Source organism: Chelonia mydas, chromosome 17, assembly GCF_015237465.2.
Source record: "Chelonia mydas isolate rCheMyd1 chromosome 17, rCheMyd1.pri.v2, whole genome shotgun sequence".
NCBI classification, from domain to species: Eukaryota; Metazoa; Chordata; order Testudines; family Cheloniidae; genus Chelonia; species Chelonia mydas.
In genome coordinates, this window is record NC_051257.2 from 166085 (window position 1) to 187149 (window position 21065).

The following is a 21065-nucleotide window of genomic DNA, read 5'->3' on the forward strand; positions in this document are numbered from 1 at the left end:
TACGGCCCAGAGCTCTAGCAAATTTATGTGAAGCTTGGTTTCCGAAGCACCCCAGAGGCCCTGAGTGGTGAGGTGGCCTATGTGTGCTCCCTATCCTGTGAGGGATGCATCTGTGGTGATGGTAATGGAAGGGGGATCTAGTCGGAAGGGAATCCTGGTGCAGAGGTTAATGGGAGAGGTCCACCACAGAAGGGAGTCCTTGACTTTCTGGGGCATTGTTAGTAACTTGTTTAGCCTGTGCTTGTTTGGTTTGTATACCGTGGCTAGCCAACCCTGAAGGCATCGCATGTAAAGGCGAGCATTTGCAACCACAAATGTGGAAGAAGCCATATGTCCTAAGAGCTGTAGGGAGTCTTGGACTGTAGTCTGTGGGCTGACACGTATCTGGGTAATAAGGTTGCCCATTGTGTGGAATCTGTCCTGGGGAAGAGATGCAAGACCAGTGGTGGAATCAAGGTGGGCACCGATGAAGTAGATTTGTTGGGTGGATTGTAAGGTAGATTTGTTTTCAGTTATTTGCAGGCCCAAGGTGCAGAAGCAGCGAAGGGTTGCAAGAGTTGCATGGTTCGCTTCTAGCTGAGCGGGAGACTTGAGGAGACAATCATTCAGGTGAGGAAATATGATGATTCCTTTTTTCCTGAGATGTGCTATTACAACTGCTAGCACCTTGGAGAAGACATGTGGGGAGAGCAGCGGAGAGGCTAAATGGGAGGACTCTGTATTGTTAGTGTTGCGCTCTCACAGCAAACCTGAGGAAACGTTAATGGGAAGGGTGGATAGAGACATGGAAATATGCGTCTTGGAGGTCGTGGGTTGAAAACCAATCTCCTTGCTCCAGCGTCGGAATTATCATTGGGAAAGTAACCATCCGGAATTTCTGTTTCTTGATGAAGTTGTTCAAACATCGAAGATCAAGGTTAGGGCGCCAACTGCCGTTTTTCCTTTCCGTCAAGAAGCAGTGGGAGTAAAAGCCTTTCCCTCTGTGTTGCGGGGGTACCTCCTCTATTGCTCCAAGATGTATGAGGTGTTGTACCTCCTGATAGAGCAATTATTCATAAGAGGGGTCCCTGAAGAGGGACAGGGTGGGTGGGACGTAAGGAGAGGAAGGGGATGGCATAACCCAATTTGATAATTTCCAGGACCCATCTGTCCGTAGTGATGGTTTTCTGGTTGGCCAAGAATGGACGCAAATGGTGTCCAAAAAAATGGTTGGTTGGAGTTGGCGCTGAAGAGGGTGCGAGGTTTTCTATACCCTCGACCAAGACTTCAAATTTGTTTATTTGGGTTAGGAGGGTGGTTTGCCATTGTTTGCGGAGGGTGACATTGTTGGTTCCTGGGCCTATGCCGTTGTTGTTGTGTATCATATTGTCTTAAAGGTGGATGTTGCGCAAAGGTATGGTAATGCGGTCGTTGGTATGGCTGATATCTATATTGTCTCTTCTTTGAGGCAGGTGTTTGGATACCTAAGGATCGGAGTGTGGCACGCAAGTCCTTCATGGAGTGAAGGACCTCATTAGTCAGAGGCGAAGAGCTTGTCTCGATCGAAGGGGAGATCTTTGACTGTATTCTGTATCTCCTTCAGAATGGAGGAAGAAGCAAACCACTAGGCCCATTGCAGGATGAAGGCCGTGGCTGTGGATCTGGCGGCTGTGTCCGCAGCATCGAGGGCAGCTTGAAGAGCTGTGTGGGAGGTCATGCCTGACTAATCTAATCACCTTCTATGATGAGATTACTGGTTCTGTGGATGAAGGGAAAGCAGTGGATGTATTGTTTCTTGACTTTAGCAAAGCTTTTGACACGGTCTCCCACAATATTCTTGTCAGCAAGTTAAAGAAGTATGGGCTGGATGAATGCACTATAAGGTGGGTAGAAAGTTGGCTAGATTGTCGGGCTCAACGGGTAGTTATCAATGGCTCCATGTCTAGTTGGCAGCCGGTATCAAGTGGAGTGCCCCAAGGGTCGGTCCTGGGGCTGGTTTTGTTCAATATCTTCATAAATGATCCGGAGGATGGTGTGGATTGCACTCTCAGCAAATTTGCGGATGATACTAAACTAGGAGGAGTGGTAGATATGGTGGCAGGTAGGGATAGGATACAGAGGGACCTAGACAAATTGGAGGATTGGGCCAAAAGAAATCTGATGAGGTTCAACAAGGATAAGTGCAGGGTCCTGCACTTAGGATGGAAGAATCCCATGCACTGCTACAGACTAGGGACCGAATGACTAGGCAGCAGTTCTGCGGAAAAGGACCTAGGGGTGACAGTGGACGAGAAGCTGGATATGAGTCAACAGTGTGCCCTTGTTGCCAAGAAGGCCAATGGCATTTTGGGATGTATAAGTAGGGGCATAGCCAGCAGATCGAGGGATGTGACCGTTCCCCTCTATTCGACATTGGTGAGGCCTCATCTGGAGTACTGTGTCCAGTTTTGGGCCCCACACTACAAGAAGGATGTGGAGAAATTGGAGAGAGTCCAGCGAAGGGCAACAAAAATGATTAGGGGTCTGGAACACATGACTTAGGAGGAGAGGCTGAGGGAACTGGGATTGTTTAGTCTGCAGAAGAGAAGAATGAGGGGGGATTTGATAGCTGCTTTCAACTACCTGAGAGGTGGTTCCAAAGAGGATGGTTCTAGACTATTCTCAGTGGTAGAAGATGACAGGACAAGGAGTAATGGTCTCAAGTTGCAGTGGGGGAGGTTTAGGTTGGATATTAGGAAAAACTTTTTCATTAGGAGGGTGGTGACACACTGGAATGCGTTACCTAGGGAGGTGGTAGAATCTCCTTCCTTAGAAGTTTTTAAGGTCAGGCTTGACAAAGCCCTGGCTGGGATGATTTAATTGGGGATTGGTCCTGCTTTGAGCAGGGGGTTGGACTAGATGACCTCCTGAGGTCCCTTCCAACCCTGATATTCTATGATTCTATGAATTGGCCCTCGGACACCACTGCTTTAAATTGTTGTCATTTATCCTCCGACACATCATCAATAAATTGCATTACCTTAGCATAATTTTTGTGGTCATATTTTGCTAAGAATGCCGCATAATTCGCTACTCTAAACTGCGAAGTGGAAGAAGAATACACTTTGCAGCCGAAGGAGTCCAGTCTCTTGTTATCTTGTCCGATGGAGTGGATCGGAAGTGTTGGTATTTGTTTTCTGATTGGCCACGTCGACCTCTAGGGAATTAGGTGAGGAGTGCATAAACAGAAACTCAAAACCCGTAGATGGGACAAAATATTTGTGGTCCAGTCTCTTGCTAGTGGGTGTTATTGTGGCTGGGATCTGCCAAATAGTTTTATCAGGTTCCATAATGGCCCCATTAATTGGTAGGGCTATTTTGGAGGAGGTCGTAGCTTGCAGGATGTCAGTAAGCTCATGGTGTGTTTCAGGTACCTCCTCCAGGGTAATCTTGAGCTCCTCTGCTACCATCTGAAACAACTCTTGAAAGTGGGCGAGCTCATCAGTGGTGGGAGTACCATGGCGTCTTGTGGTGTTATCGCTGTAGAGGAGGTGTGCGGGGCCGTGTCCTCTGTAGGGGTGGCGGCCATGTCAGGTCTTATCTGGGTTTCAGTGTGAGCCGGCAGTGGGGAGGGTCTGACAGCTTTCCTCTGGGCAGCCCGTGGAACACCTGAGTGTGGTGTGGTGTAGGTCCATGGACCCCAGTATGGCCATTGCCCCGGGGTGGGGGGCGGAACAGGTGGTCCCATCCAGGGATTGCCATACCAGTGTGGATAGCCATGAGGGTATGGAGATCATGCGGTAGTTCGTCTCCCAATTGTAGGTAACTGAATCTGGGGAGAGTACTGAGAGGAAAACATCTGGTCATTGTATTCCTCTTCCTCCTCCCACACTTGGAGGGGCTTGAAGTGGTAGGGGAGTACTGAAGGTAGGGTGCTAAAGGTAGGGTGCTAAAGGTCTCAGTGATAGACTGGTGCCGAGAAGAGGAGACTCAGGAGCATGGGACACCCTTAATTTCTCTGGCTGTAAAAACTGCGGTGGAGCTGACTGACCAGGAGTTGGTGCCGGTGTAGCTGGTGGAGGCAGAGTCTGCTGGGGCATCTGCTGATGCACCGAAGGGTGTCCTGGGGGTGCAAGCTGGCTCCGCGGAGTAGATGCCCCTGAGGTAGGCACTGCAATGGAGGCTGGAGACCTCAGGAGGCTCGGTGCCAAGAGCAGCGGCTGTAAAAGCGGAGCCACAAGACCAAAGGATGGTGCTGCAGCCACCGCTTGTATTGCCGGCACCATAGCAGCTCTAGGCACCATACTGGCAGAAGTGGCCGAGGGAGAGCTGAAAGAGGTGGGCAACTGAAAGCCCTGAGCCTCGGCACCATGTAGTGGGGCAGCCGACTCACGGTCAGTGCCTGAGGTGCCTGCCGCGTGAAAGGTGCTGAGCCGCGGAGCAGGAGTTACCAGAGACAGGAGAGTTCCTTTTAACTTTTTCTCCGAGGAACGGCTCCTGAGGGGGGAGGAAGCTGGTCGTTTTTTTGCTTTTGCTTTGCCTCTGGAGGGTGTCACAGAGGTGTCAGACGCAGGACCGAGAGTTTTTTCCAGGAGCAGCATTTTAAGCCTGAGCTCCCTGTCCTTGCAGATCCGCGCTTTCAATTTGATACAGTGGATGCATTATTGGGGTACATGAGACTCCCCCAAACAGTGTACGCACAGTGAATGCCCGTCTGAGATGGGGATGGCATCATTACAGGAGGCACATCTCTTGAAGCCTGGGGAGCCAGGCATGTCTGTAACCGCAGAGTTGTTTTTTTTAAGATCAAAGGACGGTCCCTGTAACAGCTAATGTAACTTATCTAAATAGTAATTCTAATGACTAAAAACTAACTAACTAAACTGAGAAACAAACTAACTGGCTAATCTCAAAGAGCACTGCTGAACTCAATCTCTAGCCCGGGATGGTAGAGAAGGAACTGAGGAGCCCGGGTTATGCATGCGCTATTCAAACACTGACAGCTCGAGAGGCAGGCACAGCGCATGTGCAGCCCGTAGGGGTACTGCTGGAGAAATTTCCGATTGAAGGCACTAGGACGCACCTTGACCTGAAGTGGAGCCCCACAGGGACATCTCTTTAAGAAGAAACTTTGGTTCCAGGGACTTAGCCAGTGTCTTCCTGTAGTTCAGTGGTTGAACCCTCTTTAAAACTTGGTAGCAATCATGTATTGCTTAATAATATTGTTGTATTTAATTTAAATTATTTTAATTTATCATAAATTATGCTTTGATATAGGTGGTCAATTTTAAATTTTATTTTAAATAGATTTAGTTTTAACAAATAAACCTTATTTGATTTAAATAAAAAATAATCAATTTTTATCCACTCTATCACCAGCACTGGCATTCCCACCAGGATCACCACCACCACACAGGGAGGTTTGGGGATTTATTATCACATCACTGGGCCTTCTATTTCCTGAGCCTAGAAGACATTCTGACAAGACCACACAAGAAGGGAAAACTGGATAACATCAACTTCTCTATAGCTATATCCTGAATAACTGTTGCAAAGAGTCACATCTCAGAACTTTGCTGTGACCAGTTCAATAAGCTAACAGCAATTCTTACCTACCAGCAGTGCCTAATTGGGCCATGGGCCATGTGCTGTGCCTATGATCTTCCCATAACTGAACTGCAAGCACCAAGAACAGAAGTTGCATTTTCCTATCTGTTGCTATTCTTTTATCTCTTTCCCTTTGTATGTTTGACATGTTTTGTCTTAAAAAGAAACAGCACCAATGACAAAATATCAGAGATACCACCTGAAATGGATTCTTTCCTCAACAAGGATACTTGATGCCATTTAAGAGACTTTTAAGCAAGAGTTTCCCTTTAAAAGATGCTATGACAATGGGAGAGGAGAAAGAGGAAGAATAAGAAAGCCTGTTAAAATGAAGAATTGAATTATGTTTCAATTTTTCAACTGTGACAAGTTTTAATGGTTTTCCCTTTTATTTTTATATATGTTTAATACATTTTATTGAGAATTTCTTGTTTGGCGATAGAACACCAAGCAAAATAAAGTCCCTGGCAATAAAACCCAAACTCAAATTACTATTAATACGATGACAATAAACAGTCAGCAACAAACAGCAAAGCTTAAAAAACAGATTCATAGATTTTAAAGCCAGAAGGGGGACCATTAGATCTGACCTCCTGTATAACACAGGCCATAAAGCAGCCTAATAACAATTTTGGATTCTTATGAGACAGAAACTAGGTAAAGAATCAGAATGGAGAGGCTTGGAACGTTGATGATGGTCATTCTACATCCTGACAGCACTTCTCCAGTGACTGAGTCATGGCTACGATGAGGGCAAGAAAAGAATTCATCATGAATAAAGAATAGACACAAGCTTGTCTCTTCCACCAACAAAAGTTGGTCCAGTTAAAGATATTACCTCACCCATCTTGACATTCTACAAATCAATTATTTTATCTTAGCAGAATTTGGACAGCATCTTTTCCTGATCTGTGCTCTCAAGTTATAACTTTTGGTGTGAATTTCCTACACGTTCCTAAAGACTGGAAATTGCCTGAAGCAGCAGGCAAGAGAGAGAGAGTGTCACTAAAACCTTACCGGCTTGTTTAGCATCATTAGGTTTAATGCAGCGAATGTATGATGGCTCCTTGGACATCAGAATTTCCATCAGTTTGGACAGACTGTTCTTAAACTGAGTTGCCGCCTAGAAGAAAGAAGCAAGAATTTTTAATGAATCTGTAAACTCAGGGGTTGTACCGTATGATTGGAGAATTGCTAACATAGTTCCTATTTTTAAGAAAGGGAAAAAAAAGTGATCCGAGTAATTATAGGCCTGTTAGTTTGACATCTGTAGTATGCAAGGTCTTGGAAAAAATTTTGAAGGAGAAGGTAGTTAAGGACATTGAAGTCAATGGTAAATGGGACAAAATACAACATGGTTTTACAAAAGGTAGATCGTGCCAAACCAACCTGATCTCCTTCTTTGAGAAAGTAACAGATTTTTTAGACAAAGGAAACGCAGTGGATCTAATTTACTTAGATTTTAGTAAGGCGTTTGATACTGTGCCACATGGGGAATTATTAGTTAAATTGGATAAGATGGGCATCAATAGGAAAATTGAAAGGTGGATAGGGAATTGGTTAAAGGGGAGACTACAACGGGTCCTACTGAAAGGTGAACTGTCAAGCTGGAGGAAAGTTACCAGTGGAGTTCCTCAAGGATCAGTTTTGGGACCAATCTTATTTAATCTTTTTATTACTGACCTGGGCACAAAAAGTGGGAGTGTGCTAATAAAGTTTGCGGATGATACAAAGCCGGGAGGTATTGCTAATTTAGAGAAGGACAGGGATACCCTACAGGAGGACCTGGATGACCTTGTAAACTGGAGTAATAGGAATAGGATGAAATTTAATAGTGAGAAGTGTAAGGTTATGCATTTAGGGATTAATAACAAGAATTTTAGTTATAAGCTAGGGACGCATCAACTAGAAGTAACAGAGGAGGAAAAGGACCTTGGAGTATTGGTTGATCATAGGATGACTATGAGCTGCCAATGTGATATGGCTGTGAAAAAAGCTAATGTGGTCTTGGGATGCATCAGGAGAGGTATTTCCAGTAGGGATAAGGAGGTTTTAGTACCGTTATACAAGGCACTGGTGAGACCTCACCTGGAATACTGTGTGCAGTTCTGGTCTCCCATGTTTAAGAAGGATGAATTCAAACTGGAACAGGTACAGAGAAGGGCTACTAGGATGATCCGAGGAATGGAAAACTTGTCTTATGAAAGGAGACTCAGGGAGCTTGGCTTGTTTAGCCTAACTAAAAGAAGGTTGAGGGGAGATATGATTGCTCTCTATAAATATATCAGAGGGATAAATACCAGAGAGGGAGAGGAATTATTTAAACTCAGTACCAATGTGGACACAAGAACAAATGGATATAAACTGGCCACTAGGAAATTTAGATTAGAAATTAGACGAAGGTTTCTAACCATCAGAGGAGTCAAGTTTTGGAATAGCCTTCCGAGGGAAGTAGTGGGGGCAAAAGATCTATCTTGCTTTAAGATTAAACTCGATAAGTTTATGGAGGAGATGGTATGATGGGATAACATGGTTTTGGTAATTAAATATTCATGGTAAATAGGCCCAATGGCCTGTGATGGGTTTTTAGATGGGGTAAGATCCAAGTTACCTGGGAAAGAATTTTCTGTAGTATCTGGCTGATGAATCTTGCCCATATGCTCAGGGTTTAGCTGATCGCCATATTTGGGGTCGGGAAGGAATTTTCCTCCAGGGCAGATTGGAAGGCCCTGGAGGTTTTTCGCCTTCCTCTGTAGCATGGGGCACGGGTCACTTGCTGGAGGATTCTCTGCTCCTTGAAGTCTTTAAACTACAATTTGAAGACTTCAATAGCACAGATATAGGTGTGAGGTTTTTTTTTGTAGGAGTGGTGGGTAAAATTCTGTGGCCTGCGTTGTGCAGGAGGTCAGACTAGATGATCATAATGGTCCCTTCTGACCTAAATATCTATGAATCTATGAAAGACTCAGATATGACTAGTTTTTGTGACACTGCATCACACACATAAGGCTAAGAACAAGTTTTTCAGTATCAAAGCTTTAAACATCATGGAAGTCCTTTTACACCACAAAGTTAGACAGAAGGAGACATTATCTTCAGTAATTGGAAATGACTATGCTTCAATCCAACAATTGTGTTCTTACCGTTTCAGGTCTCTTTTTATCTGTCAACTCAGTCCTCTCAAAACAATGATTTATGATAGTATTCTCCGAGTTGCACATGGTCTAGAAAGAAACAGCAGAGGACAAATGCATGAAAATTGTTTAAAGGCGGACTGGACAAAGTACTAGAATGTGTATTTTTGGGAGTTGGCAGGAGAACAGATGAGACCCAGTTTGTCTTTTCTGTCTCTAATTTCTATGATAAACACCAATGATAAAACAAACTCTGGGACCTCTTTTTACATAGTGTACCCATGTGAACAATGCATCCTGAAGATTGAAAGGTCCAAGACAGAGATGGTACCTTCACAGCCCACTCCATTCGCAACTTGATCCTTTACAATACTCCGCAAAACAGGCAGTTCTCGATCGACACTCACCTCCTTCAGGTTCCGAAATAGAAGGTCATTGTTTTTATCCAGAAAACCTAGAGAAAAACAAAACAACTCAATCTGCTGTGGCTGTTTCATGGGAAATCCTCCCCAGTAAGGCAGGACCTTGAGCTGGAAAAGTAATTTGATTAATCAAATTACATATTTAGATATTATGTGAATGTATTAATCTGAATGGCAGGAGATAGGAGGAGAAAAAGGAAGTGTAACTGTCTAAAGTGGGGGAAAATGGGGACGGTAAGTGACCCTGGTGTCAGGCAATGGTGTACTTGTTGTGGAACATTTACCTGTGACACTGTAGGTGACCTCTCCAGCATAGTGCAAGAGACGGAACTCTTCTCGGCCTAAAGACTTCCGAGTCTTCTGGTCAGCCAGCTTGTGTCTGGGGAGAAAGCAAAAAGGCTTAATGGGGAGAAGATACTAGCCGCAAATACGATTCATCTACAGTTACTACTGATGCTAAGTACAGAACCACCACAGCTCTTGACAGAGGGATGGGACCAGAGGAAAACAGGCAAGCTGACACTGTGTTTCTCTCTAGGAACAGCAATACTAAGGTAAATGGGAAGCACAGATCAGCAACTATCACTCTAGTCCCAGAAAAATATTTGGACTTGTTCCAAAGTGATTAACTTTTTAGAGGAAAGGGGGTCAAACTCTGTGTGCATGTGAAATTGCACTGGAGACAGCAGGCCAGAGACCTTAAGGTTTCTGGCAACAGAGATTAAGTTATCAGGGAACCCACCCTGGGAGAATGTCACAAGGATGATGCCATTCAGACCTTGAATTGAGAATATGAAAAGGTTCAGGGGTGACTGAAAAAACCTGGCTTATTGGTGTTGCAGTTTTTAAAATTACTATTCTAAAAATTTTAAGCACAGGTTAGACAAACACTTGTCAGGGTGGTCTAGATAATACTTAGTTCTGTTATGAATGCAGAGGACTGGACTAGATGACCTCTCAAGGTCCCTTCCACACCTATGATTCTACGAAATGGAGATAAAGCAACCTGAAGGGTAAAATTAGGGACCGAAAACCCACAAAATTTGTGTGGAGGCCGAAGACCTGCCTCCATAAGTAGGACTCGGAGGTGCTGATCTCTGCCCATAAGGGTCCTGGGGTGAAAACCCTTACAGATTTTACAGCGGTCTCTGAGATGCCCCTCGTCCAGACACTTAAGGCATGACAAGTGCGGGTCACTTCTTGGCATAAACCTACCACAGTCCGATCATGGTTTAAAGCCCGGAGACCAAGACATACCCTGGTGCCAGGGAAAAATGTCAGGGAGAAAGACCCCCCAAAGGAAACTTGTAAGAAAACCCACACTAACTATAAACTACTGTGCTGCTAAATCTAACTACGTACATGAGGAGAGAGATACTGCAAAGCATGCACTTGTCGAGGCAAGAGCGGTAGGGAGTTCCAGCTAGCCATCACAGGTGGTAAGAAGGAACTGAGTTGAGGTTGGGTCAGCAGGGCCCTATATTGGGCACCATGAAGGCATGACTCCACGAGGGCTCCCAGGCCAACCCTATGGATACTGCTAGGGGAAAAATCTTCCAGCTCTCCTGCACACAGCACACACACACCTGATTGGAATTGACATGAACAAACACTTGAAGAACCACCTGCATTTCTCCAGTTTACTTATGAGAATGTCATGTGGGACTATGTCAAAAGCCTTGCTGAAGTCCACTTGTACTATGTCCACTGCATTCCCCCTATCCACCAAAACAATTACCTTGTCAAACAATGAAATCAATCTGGCTTGGCATGATTTGTTCTTAGCAAATCTATGTTGGCTGCTAGTGATCACCCCTTCATCCTCCATATATTTGCAAATTGTATATTTTATATATTGCTCTAGTTAGCTTCCCAGGTATTGAGGTCAGGCTGACTGGTCTACAATTTCTATAGCTCCTCCTTTCCCCCCTTTTTAAAGATGGGTACTACATTAGCTTTCTCCAGCTCTCCAGGACCTCTACTGTCATCCATGAGTTTGTAAATATTATTGCCAGTGGCTTTGAGATTTCTTCAGCTAATTCCTTCAGCACCCTGGGATGAACAGGATCAGGCCCTGCTGACTTGAATTAATTCAATTTAGTCAGAAGTTCTCTGATGTGTTTTTTACTTATCCTGAGCCGCGTCCCTTCCCTTTTATTGTCTCTGCTAACTTTGTTAGTCATCCGGTCATGTTATTTTTTTGTGTGAAGACTGAAGCAAAGTAGTCACTGAGCAGCTCCACCTTATCATCATCTGTGGTTACTAGCTCACCTTCTCCATTAAGCAGCAGACCCACACCATCCCTGATCTTTCTTTTTTGTATGACATATTTGTAGAAGCCCTTCTTGTTGTCTCTAACATTTCTTGCCAGTTGCAACTCATTCCTTGCCTTGGTTTTCCTGATTTTGTTCCAACACACTCATGCTATTCTCATGTCCACTTCCTTAGTGACATTCCCCTCCTTCCATTTCCTATATGTATCCATTTGGGTTTTTAGATATCTAAAGGCACTTATCTCTTCTCTGCATAGGAATTACTTGATGTTGAGCTTCTAGTATTACATCTTTTAGGAATTGCCAACCCCCTTCAATTCCTTTTCTTCCTAATTGGTCTCTCTATGGAGTTGTGCCTACTATTTCTCGGAGTTGGTTGTTGTTGTTTTGTTGTTCAAATGTCCTCCTTTCCTTAAGCTCTTGAATCCTATCAGATTATGATCACTTCCTCCCAAGTTCCCAACCACCTTTGTGTTCGCAACTAATTCATCCCTGTTGGTCAAAACCAGATCCAAAATGGATGACCTTCTAGTTGTTTCCTCAACTTTCTGATATCCCCTACACATACAAAGAACTTACAGGATATATCCTGTAAGTATGGCCTACATTTTTTCTTCCCAGTTTTACACATTTACCCATATTAAAAAACACACTGTTTGCTTGCGCCCAGTTTACCAAGTGAGCTAGATCATTCTGAATCAGTGACCTGCCCTCTTCTTTATTTACCACTCCCCCAATTTTTGTGTCATCTGCAAACTCAGTGATGATTTTATGTTTTCTTCCAAATAATTGATAAAGATATTAAATAGTATTGGGCCAAGATTTGATCCCTGAAGGACACCACTGGAAACAGACATGCTTCATGACAATTCCCTGTTGACAGTTACATTTTGAGACTTATCAGTTAGCCAGTTTTTAATTTATTTAATGTGTGCCATGGTAATTTAATATTCTATTTTTTCATCAAAATGTCATACAGTACCAACTCAAAAGCTCTACAGAAGTCTAAGTATATTACATCAACACTATTACTTTTATCAACCAAACTTGTAATCTCATCAAGAAAAGATATCAAGTTAGTTTGACAAGATCTATTTTCCATTAATCCATGTTGATTTGCATTAATTCATTACCCCTCTTTAGTTCATTATTAATCAAGTCCCGTGTCAATCACTCCATTATCTTGCCTGGGAGCAATATCAGACCAACAGGACTATAATTATCCAGGTCACCCAGTTTATCCTTTTTAAAAATTAGAACAACATTAGCTATCTTCCAGTATTCGGAACTTAACCAGACATATTGAAAATCAACATTAATGGTCCAGTTAGCTCCTCAGCTACCTCTTTTAGAACTCTTGATGCAAGTTATCTGGACCATCTGATCTTAAAATGTCTGACTTTAGTAGCTTCTGTTTAACATTCTCCAGTCATACTAGTGGAATGGAAAGACTTTTACCATCACCGTGTGACGAGATTGCATCAGATGTTTTTTCCCCCCAAATACAGAAAAGAAATGTGTTGAACATTTCTGCCTTTTCTGCATTATTGATAGTTCTACCACTTCCATCTAGTAAAGGACCAATATCATTGTCAGAATTTAAAAACACCTTTTTATTGTCCTTTATTATGCTGGCATATGTTCTCCTTGTGTCCCTTGGCTTCCCTTATCAATAGTCTACAATTCTTAATTTCTGATTTATAGTCATTACTATCAACTGTGTGCGCACGTGCATGTGTGGGCGCATTTACAGCTACCTTCACTGCCCCTCTAATCCAAGTTCTATTTTTAACCAGCATAGCCTTCTTCCTTGATCATGGGATTGTGGTTTTGGGGCATCTAGTAAGGTGTTCTTAAATGATTCTCAATTATCATTCATATTTTCCTGATTAAATTCTTCCTCCTAGTTGATTTGGTCCATAATTGTTTTCAGCTTTGTGAAATAGTCTAGATAATACTTAGTCCTGCCTCAGTGCAGGGGACTGGACTAGATGACCTACTGAGTTGCCTTTCAGTCCTACATTTCTATGATTCTATTCTTACATTTGACCGTATTAGTCTTCCAACAGATATCAAGGAAGTTAAAATTCCCCATTAATACTAGTTCGTGTGTGTTACCTAATCTTGTCACCTATTTGAAGAATATCAGAGGGGTAGCCATGTTAGTCTATATCCACAAAAACAATGAGGAGTCCGGTGGCACCTTAAAGACTAACAGATTTATTTGGGCATAAGCTTTCCTGCATAAAAAGCCCTTCTCTTCATGTGCCAGTATATTTATGCCTGCATCCGTAATTTTCACTCCATGCACCTGAAAAAGTGGGCTTTTTACGCACAAAAGCTTATGCCCAAATAAATCTGTTAGTCTTTAAGGTGCCACCGGACTCCTTGTTATTTGAAGAATGTCTCATCCACTTCCTCTTCTTCATTTGATGGTCTATAACAGACTTCCACAATAACATCACTACTATTCTTTTCTCTTTTTAGCTTCATTTTTGTTAGTTATACTCACTTATTCTGTTGTGTTAACAGAGGCTATGCCTACACTACTGCGGTAAGTCGACCTACGCTATGCAACGCCAGCTATGTGAATAACGTAGCTGGAGTCGATATCTTATGTCAAGTTACCATGGGGTCTACACCGCAGGGGGTTGATAGCAGAAACTCTCCCGTCGACTTAACTAACTCTTCTTGTCGGGGGTAGAGTACAGAGGTCGACTGGAGAGTGATCTGCTGTTGATTTGGTGGGTCTTCACTAGACCCACTGAATCAATCACCGGTGGATCAATCTCAGAGCTTCGATACTGGCTGTAGTGTAGACCTAGCCTTAGAATCTAAGCTCTTTGGGACAGCAAGTATCTTTTGCTTTTTTGCACTTCCCAGCACAATGGGGGCCCACTATGACTGGGACCTCTGCGTGCTACTGTAATACAAATACACTAACAGGTACAGCAGAGACTGGGTATATTTAAAACCCATTAGCTTTGTTCTGTACTGTGTCCCTCCTCACAAAGACAAAACTAGCAACAGCTACTTGAACACTCACGTGAGAAAATGAGGATGATTCTTCACCGTTTCCTCTAGCTTCTCCAAAAATGTCATATCTGTGGCATCCCCAGGTCTCAGACACTCCTCATCCTATAGAGAGAGGAATCAGCAAACACAGCAATACTTGTACTAGAGAGGCTGCCTAATTCACTCACATAATAAACAACTGCTGGGTTGAAAAGGAGAATTTTTTTCTTCCTGGAGACTAGTTAGACTTTTAGATTCTTTCCGGCCAGCAGAAGAAGACAAGTACGCTTTGACTTTTGGTGAGAGGTCGTCTCCCTGTGTACGAAGAACTTGCCGGCTCCTACAGTTCAGTTGAGTTTTCAAGAGCAGCACAATTAAAATCTGACCATAAAGTGAAGTCAGATCAAGCTCTGTAACTCTAATCTATGTACAGAATTGATTCTAAAAAAGAAAGGAATTTAGACTGGTTTAGGAGGTCTCAAAGAAAGAAACTGATCAGGTTTGCCCTTCAGTTTTCTGTGCCAGTTAAGCAAGAATATATAACATTATTATTTAGAGCTAGTATTACAGCACTGCCCATAACTGTAATAAGTGCCCCATTTTGCTTGTAAAAATACACAAAAAGACATTTCCTGCTTAATTGCTGACAACCTAAGAATACAAGTGACCTCCAAAGGGAGAAGAGGAAAACAGTTAAATATATACAGTTTCTATACACATTTACATTTTTTTGTTTTTTATAAATAGATAAAGCAAGATCTACTTATCCTCAACTGCCACCTAACCTACCTATCACTAGTTGGCTAGTTGGCTGGTTGCTTTGCATTCAGAACAGCAATACAGGAGGGGGTTTAGCATCCAACAACAGCCTGCAAAATGCTCCTACTGAGCCCTGCTTAACTGGCATGAGTACATTATTTATAGTGTTTAGAGAATATATCTGCAGCAAAGCCCTGGTAGTTGCTTCACAAGTTTGCAGTACAGGATGATGCCACTGAACTAGTAGAGGACGCTAAGGCAACTCAGAAGTTCTCTAGAATTGAAAATACCAGGTACAAGGATGCTACCTGAAGCAAGCTTGCTGTTTTGTTTCCTTCCTTTTTGGGGGATGGAAAATGCAGACCCAGTGAACACACATTGTCCCTGGGGGTCTTCTTAAAAAAAAAAAAAAAAAGGGGGTCTTAATTTTAGAATTAAGAAGTTCACTGCCTTCAAAGGAAAGGTCCTTGATTGTTATTTGTTCCTCCCTGGGGATTTCCTAGGACTGGAGCCAGGGAGACCACCTCATTGTCACCAATATAGCCACAGTACACACCGTGGTGTCAGACGTATCCAGTGCAGCCTATAGGGAAGTGTGGGCTATCCAATGCCCCTCAGTCATGATGGCTCTCAGCTCCTCTCAATGGTCCTGTGGTAGCTTGTCCAGAAATGGAGACAGCTTATCCCAGCTCCAATGGAGAGGAGAGCCTGATAATTAGCCACACACACATCTGGTGGCTGACTAACGAATAAACCTTGCACGAGATAAGGTCTAGTTTCTTTGGGTCCGGCTCTAGGAGGTATTTGTTATTTTTGACCTTTCCTTGACAGCAGCCACTACAAGCAAATGTAGTACTGGGAGGGAATAAAAGTATTCAAATCCCTTGGAAGGGACATGGTACCTTCCTTCTGCTCACTTGGATGTCATTAGCGTCAAGGCTGGTGTATGCCATAGGTCCTATGTCGGCTCCAATGGTCTTTCATTAATTGGCATGGGGAGCCTGTTTGGCAAGGAAGGATGCGAAATATCCATGATCTCGTGGCAATTTGGCTGCATTACTTCTAGTGGTATATCCACTATCTCTGCCATGTGTTTAATGAGCTCTTGGAATAATTTTAGATCATCCACTAAGGAAAACATAGAGCGGCTTACTGCCTCATCGGGGGAGGATGAGATCACAGCAGGAACAAGTTGTTCTTCCCCTTGTGGTTGTTGTTCCTCATCATTTTCCTCCTCCTCCTTTCTTTCCAGGACCTGGGGCTTCCCTAGTTGGCCTGACTGGGATGGTCCATATTGTGTCTTTGAAGAGGGGAGGTCTAACCCTGGAAGGGGCAGATGATGCAGGCTTACACGAATACGGCTGTACACCCCAGTGTGTCCAGTAGAGACAGTGTTGGTAGGGATATAAGTACTGAGGTGGGAGACACACAGGAGGGTACCAAGATAAATGTTTCCTATGAGTCCAGGTCTTCTCCTACTTTCCTTTGTAGAATCCTCCCTCGAGTGCCTTCCTGGTTCCCAATATGGTACCCCGGGGGGAAGGCGAGTGGGTGGGAGATGTGTCTAGATGGGGATGAGGAGAAAGCGAGTGACCATTCTATCCAGAGTGCCCTGCATATAAAGGGAGAAGTTGGTACTGGAGATACCTCCCTGACTTGCTGTACCAACAGTGCAGTAGTTGGTGGCTTAGATATCACCATCCTCAGCCTCTCTAGGAGAGGCAGCTGTAGTGTCAGGCCCAAAAGTCTCTCGGTACTCTGTATGCTTTGGGTACCAAGACAGCAAGTATTGCTGGGTACTGAAGAACACGGTTCTGAGGTGAGCAGTTCCCAAGGCTCTGGGTACTGAGAGAAAAAACAGTCTGCAGATATGGTGGGTGCAACTGGGGCTCTCTTAGTCGTCTGTACTGGGGCACTTCACAGGACCTTTTCAGACTTTTGGACCTTAGGAGGTTGAGCCTGAGATGAGTCAGAAGTCTGATGATGCTTGTGTCTTGACTTGCCAGGCATCTGAGAAGGGGACCTTGGCTCATCCCTTCTCCCATTGTTCCTTCCTGTCAGAAGACTGATGCCAGAATAGAGATGGATGACTGGGGTCTCTTAATAGATGTGACCCAAGAGCTCAGGGTGGAATCTTAGCTCACAAGGCCACGAATGGAGAGGAACGGATCAGAGGACCATAGACTGGTTTTGACCTACATCTCAGTGTCTGAGAAAGCGTGTTTTGAACTCTTGAGGAGGAACAACTTCTGGTGGGCTTCTCTAGCATGCCGATTGTGCTTAGAGAAAAAACAACATATGGAATATTGCTTGGGGGTATGTCCCTCTCCTAGGCTGAGCAGGAACTGGGAATACCAGTTGTTATTCAGCATTGAAACTTAATGAGAGGCAGGTTTTGAACCCTGATGATTTAGCTTCTGCCATATTGCTAGCATCTTTTGGGGGTGGGGGTGGGGGTGGTGGTATAGGTCTACCTACACTGAAACTTATCTAAGAAAAATTATATATAAAATATTAGCCAATAGGCAATAACTATATGAACTAACTAACCACTAAAGTTGCTAACTAACACCAGTACAGTGAATAGGGAAGTGGACACTGCAGAGATTGTGTCTCATTGCCACAAGCAGTAAAAAGGAACTGAGGAATAGTTGTGCCTGCTCTGCCCTTTATGCCTTTGGACCGGGAGGAGGGACAGTCCAGGACATCTAGAGTGCAGGTACTGCCCAAGTGGATACTGCTGACCAAAAGAATCCAATCTTGCATTCATGGGACACACGTGCACCAAGAATGGAACCCATGAGGACAATCACTTGAACCTGTAGCAGGAGCTGAGCAATGTTGTAGCCTGGGTTTCCTTGGCTCCCCTCTCCCATCCCAGCCACTTCAGTGGGAGAATTCCTCTCCCATCTTCACAGAAGGAACAGCAGCTAGGTTTCGGGAGGGGAGCCAGGCAAATCCATTTTGACACTTAGTTAAGCTGCCAAAGTGGCTGCTCTCTCTCACTGCTGCTGGGAGCAGGAGATCAAAGATCAGGTAGCTACTTTGGTGGCCACTCACTCTGCTTCTTCTGAACTGCATTCACACACCGCTATGGCTGTATTATTTTTACAACCTGAGAGTCGGAATAGCAAAATTAAAAATAGGGCTGTCAAGCAATTAAAAAAATTAATCATGATAAAAAAAATCGCGATTAATCACGCTGTTAAACAATAATAGAATACCATTTATTTAAATATTTTTGGATGTTCTCTACATTTTCAAATATATTGATTTCAGTTACAACACAGAATACAAAGTGTACGGTGCTCACTTTATATTTATTTTTATTACAAATATTTGCACTGTAAAAAACAAAAGAAATAGTATTTTTCAATTCACCTAAGTACTGTAGTGCAATCTCTTTATCATTAAAGTCGAACTTACAAATGTAGAATTCTGTACAAAAAACCTGTACTCAAAACCAAGACAATGTAAAATTTTACAGCCTGAAGTCCTCTCAGTCCTACTTCTTGTTCAGCCAGTTGCTCAGACAAACAAGTTTATTTACATTTGCAGGAGATCATGCTGCCCACTTCCTGTTTACAATGTCAACTGAAAGTGAGAACAGGCACTGTTGTAGCCGGGGTTGCTAGATATTTATGTGCCAGATGCACTAAAGTTTTATATGTCTCTTCATGCTTCAACCACCATTCCAGAGGACATGCATCCATGCTGATGACTGGTTCTGCTCGATAACAATCCAAAGCAGTATGGACCGACGCATGTTCATTTTCATCATCTGAGTCAGATGCCACCAGCAGAAGGTTGATTTTCTTTTTTGGTGGTTCGGATTCTGTAGTTTCTGCATCAGAATATTGTTCTTTTAAGACTTCTGAGAGCATGCTCCACACCTCGTCCCTCTCAGATTTTGGACGGCACTTCAGATTCTTACACCTTGGGTCAAGTGCTGTCGCTATTTTTAGAAATCCCACATCACTACAATTCTCCCCCAAGGAGTTCAGTCACAAACTTAATTAATGCATAATTTTTTTAATGAGCATCATCAGCATGGAAACATGTCCTCTGGAATGATGGCCAAAGCATGAAGGGGCATATGAATGTTTAGCATATCTGGCACGTAAATAACTTGCAACGCTCACTACAGAAGTGCCATGCAAATGCCTGTTCTCACTTTCAGGTGACATTGTAAATAAGAAGCAGGCAGCAGTATCTTCCGTAAATGTAAACAAACTTGTTTGTCTTAGTGATTGGCTGAAGAAGTAGGACTGAGTGGACTTGTAGGCTCTAAAGTTTTACATTGTTTTGTTTTTGAGTGGAGTTATATAAAAAAAAAATCTACATTTGTAAGTTACATTCATGATAAAGAGGTTGCACTACAGTACTTGTATGAGGTGAATTGAAAAATAGTATTTATTTTATCATTTTTACAGTGCAAAGATTTGTAATAAAAATAATAATATAAAGTGAGCACTTTGCACTAGAAATCAATATATTTGAAAATGCAGAAAAACATCCAAAAATATTTAATAAATTTCAATTGGTATTCCATTATTTAACAGTGTGATTAATTGCAATTAATTTTGTTAATCATGATTAATTTTTTTTTAGTTAATCACATGAGGTAACTGCAATTAATCAATAGCCCTAATTAAAATCTTTTGCAAAAAAAAGTTCTCTTGACTATAGGCGCTCTGCTCAGAATCCCCCTTCCCCGCAACACAGGACATTCTTAGTCAGCCAGTTTAAAGGGCCCAGGGGGGAAACTTTGGTGTATTCAGGCATTTGTTTTCTGTTTTTCTTGGTAGGTTCTTGCTTCTTCTATACTCTCAGATGTGGTTAATGAGAAATTTATTTGTGCATATGCATTGTATGGCATTATAGATATACCCCCAATAAAAATATAAGTTAAAACAGTTTTGCTTAAAAAGAAGCTTCTATCTTATTCAGTGTAAAGCTCTTAATGAACAGTATTGTGTGGTTAGAAATGCCAGCAAATGCAAAAACATGCATGGAAGATGGTTAGCCTCTGGGTCTACCACACATGGTTCATACCCAACACTGGGCTCTACTCACTTCTCTACCTCCCTCTGCAATCCTCACACTCCCACAAACAACCTGTACACCAGCCTCCACTTCCTTTTCACCTATGACTAGTCACTTCCCATTATGCTCCTAATTATCTTCAATTAAAAATATATATAAATAAATACAGGTTTGTCAACTCACCAAAATAGAAATTATTCCTTTGAATTTCTCTTCCACCAGATCACAAATGATTTTGTTATTGAAATACTGGACAGGTTCCCACTGCCATTCACAAAGAGACACACACAATTAAAGACAGGTTAAAGATCTTGATTCTGCACTGGAAGGAAATAGTCTCAGTGATCAGTGTATTTCAGAGGATAGAAAATATTTAAAACAGTCTTCCTGAGGCCCACATGTCAAGTATGAAAGATACCGGTACATTTCTTTCTTAAATATACATTTATTTTTCTGATCTGTTTTTTTTGTTTGTTTGTTTTGCTAGAGAGAGGGTGAACATCTTTCTCCCATCACAGTCAAAAGGAAAGGGGAAACCTATGCGACCAAGCTCTCTATTCTGAAATATGGCTGTAGCGGACAGCCTCCCTCTCTAGAATAAGTCTGACTCAAATACACTAGGCAGTTGCAACTAGAAATATAAAAAGTTCCACTTATATTATGGAACTAAACTAATATAGACCTGGGGTTCTTGTTCCTGCTGTGCATATGCCACACAAAAAGACTGACTATTCCTGAAACCAAACCCCCTCAAATGAAATATTTATCTTTGTTCCAGGTCATCACTGAATCATGCTGTCACAGTTTCTCATCTTTCATTCAGATTTGTGAGAGGTAGTCTCCCTAACAAA

The 21065-nt window shown here is 42.8% G+C and overlaps 1 protein-coding gene across 14 annotated transcripts in view; it reads right to left on the reverse strand.

The window, feature by feature from the left end:
* MYO1C (myosin IC) overlaps positions 1-21065 on the reverse strand; it is a 142031-nt gene that overhangs the window by 30980 nt on the left and 89986 nt on the right. For all 14 annotated transcript variants that reach the window (XM_043530852.1, XM_043530853.1, XM_043530851.1 and 11 more), the window contains 6 exons: positions 20398-20478; positions 14441-14532; positions 9406-9500; positions 9107-9153; positions 8709-8789; positions 6583-6688 (listed from right to left, as the gene is read on the reverse strand). In XM_043530852.1, coding sequence (XP_043386787.1) covers positions 6583-6688; positions 8709-8789; positions 9107-9153; positions 9406-9500; positions 14441-14532; positions 20398-20478 — 502 coding nt within the window. The remainder of the gene's footprint in view (positions 1-6582; positions 6689-8708; positions 8790-9106; positions 9154-9405; positions 9501-14440; positions 14533-20397; positions 20479-21065) is intronic.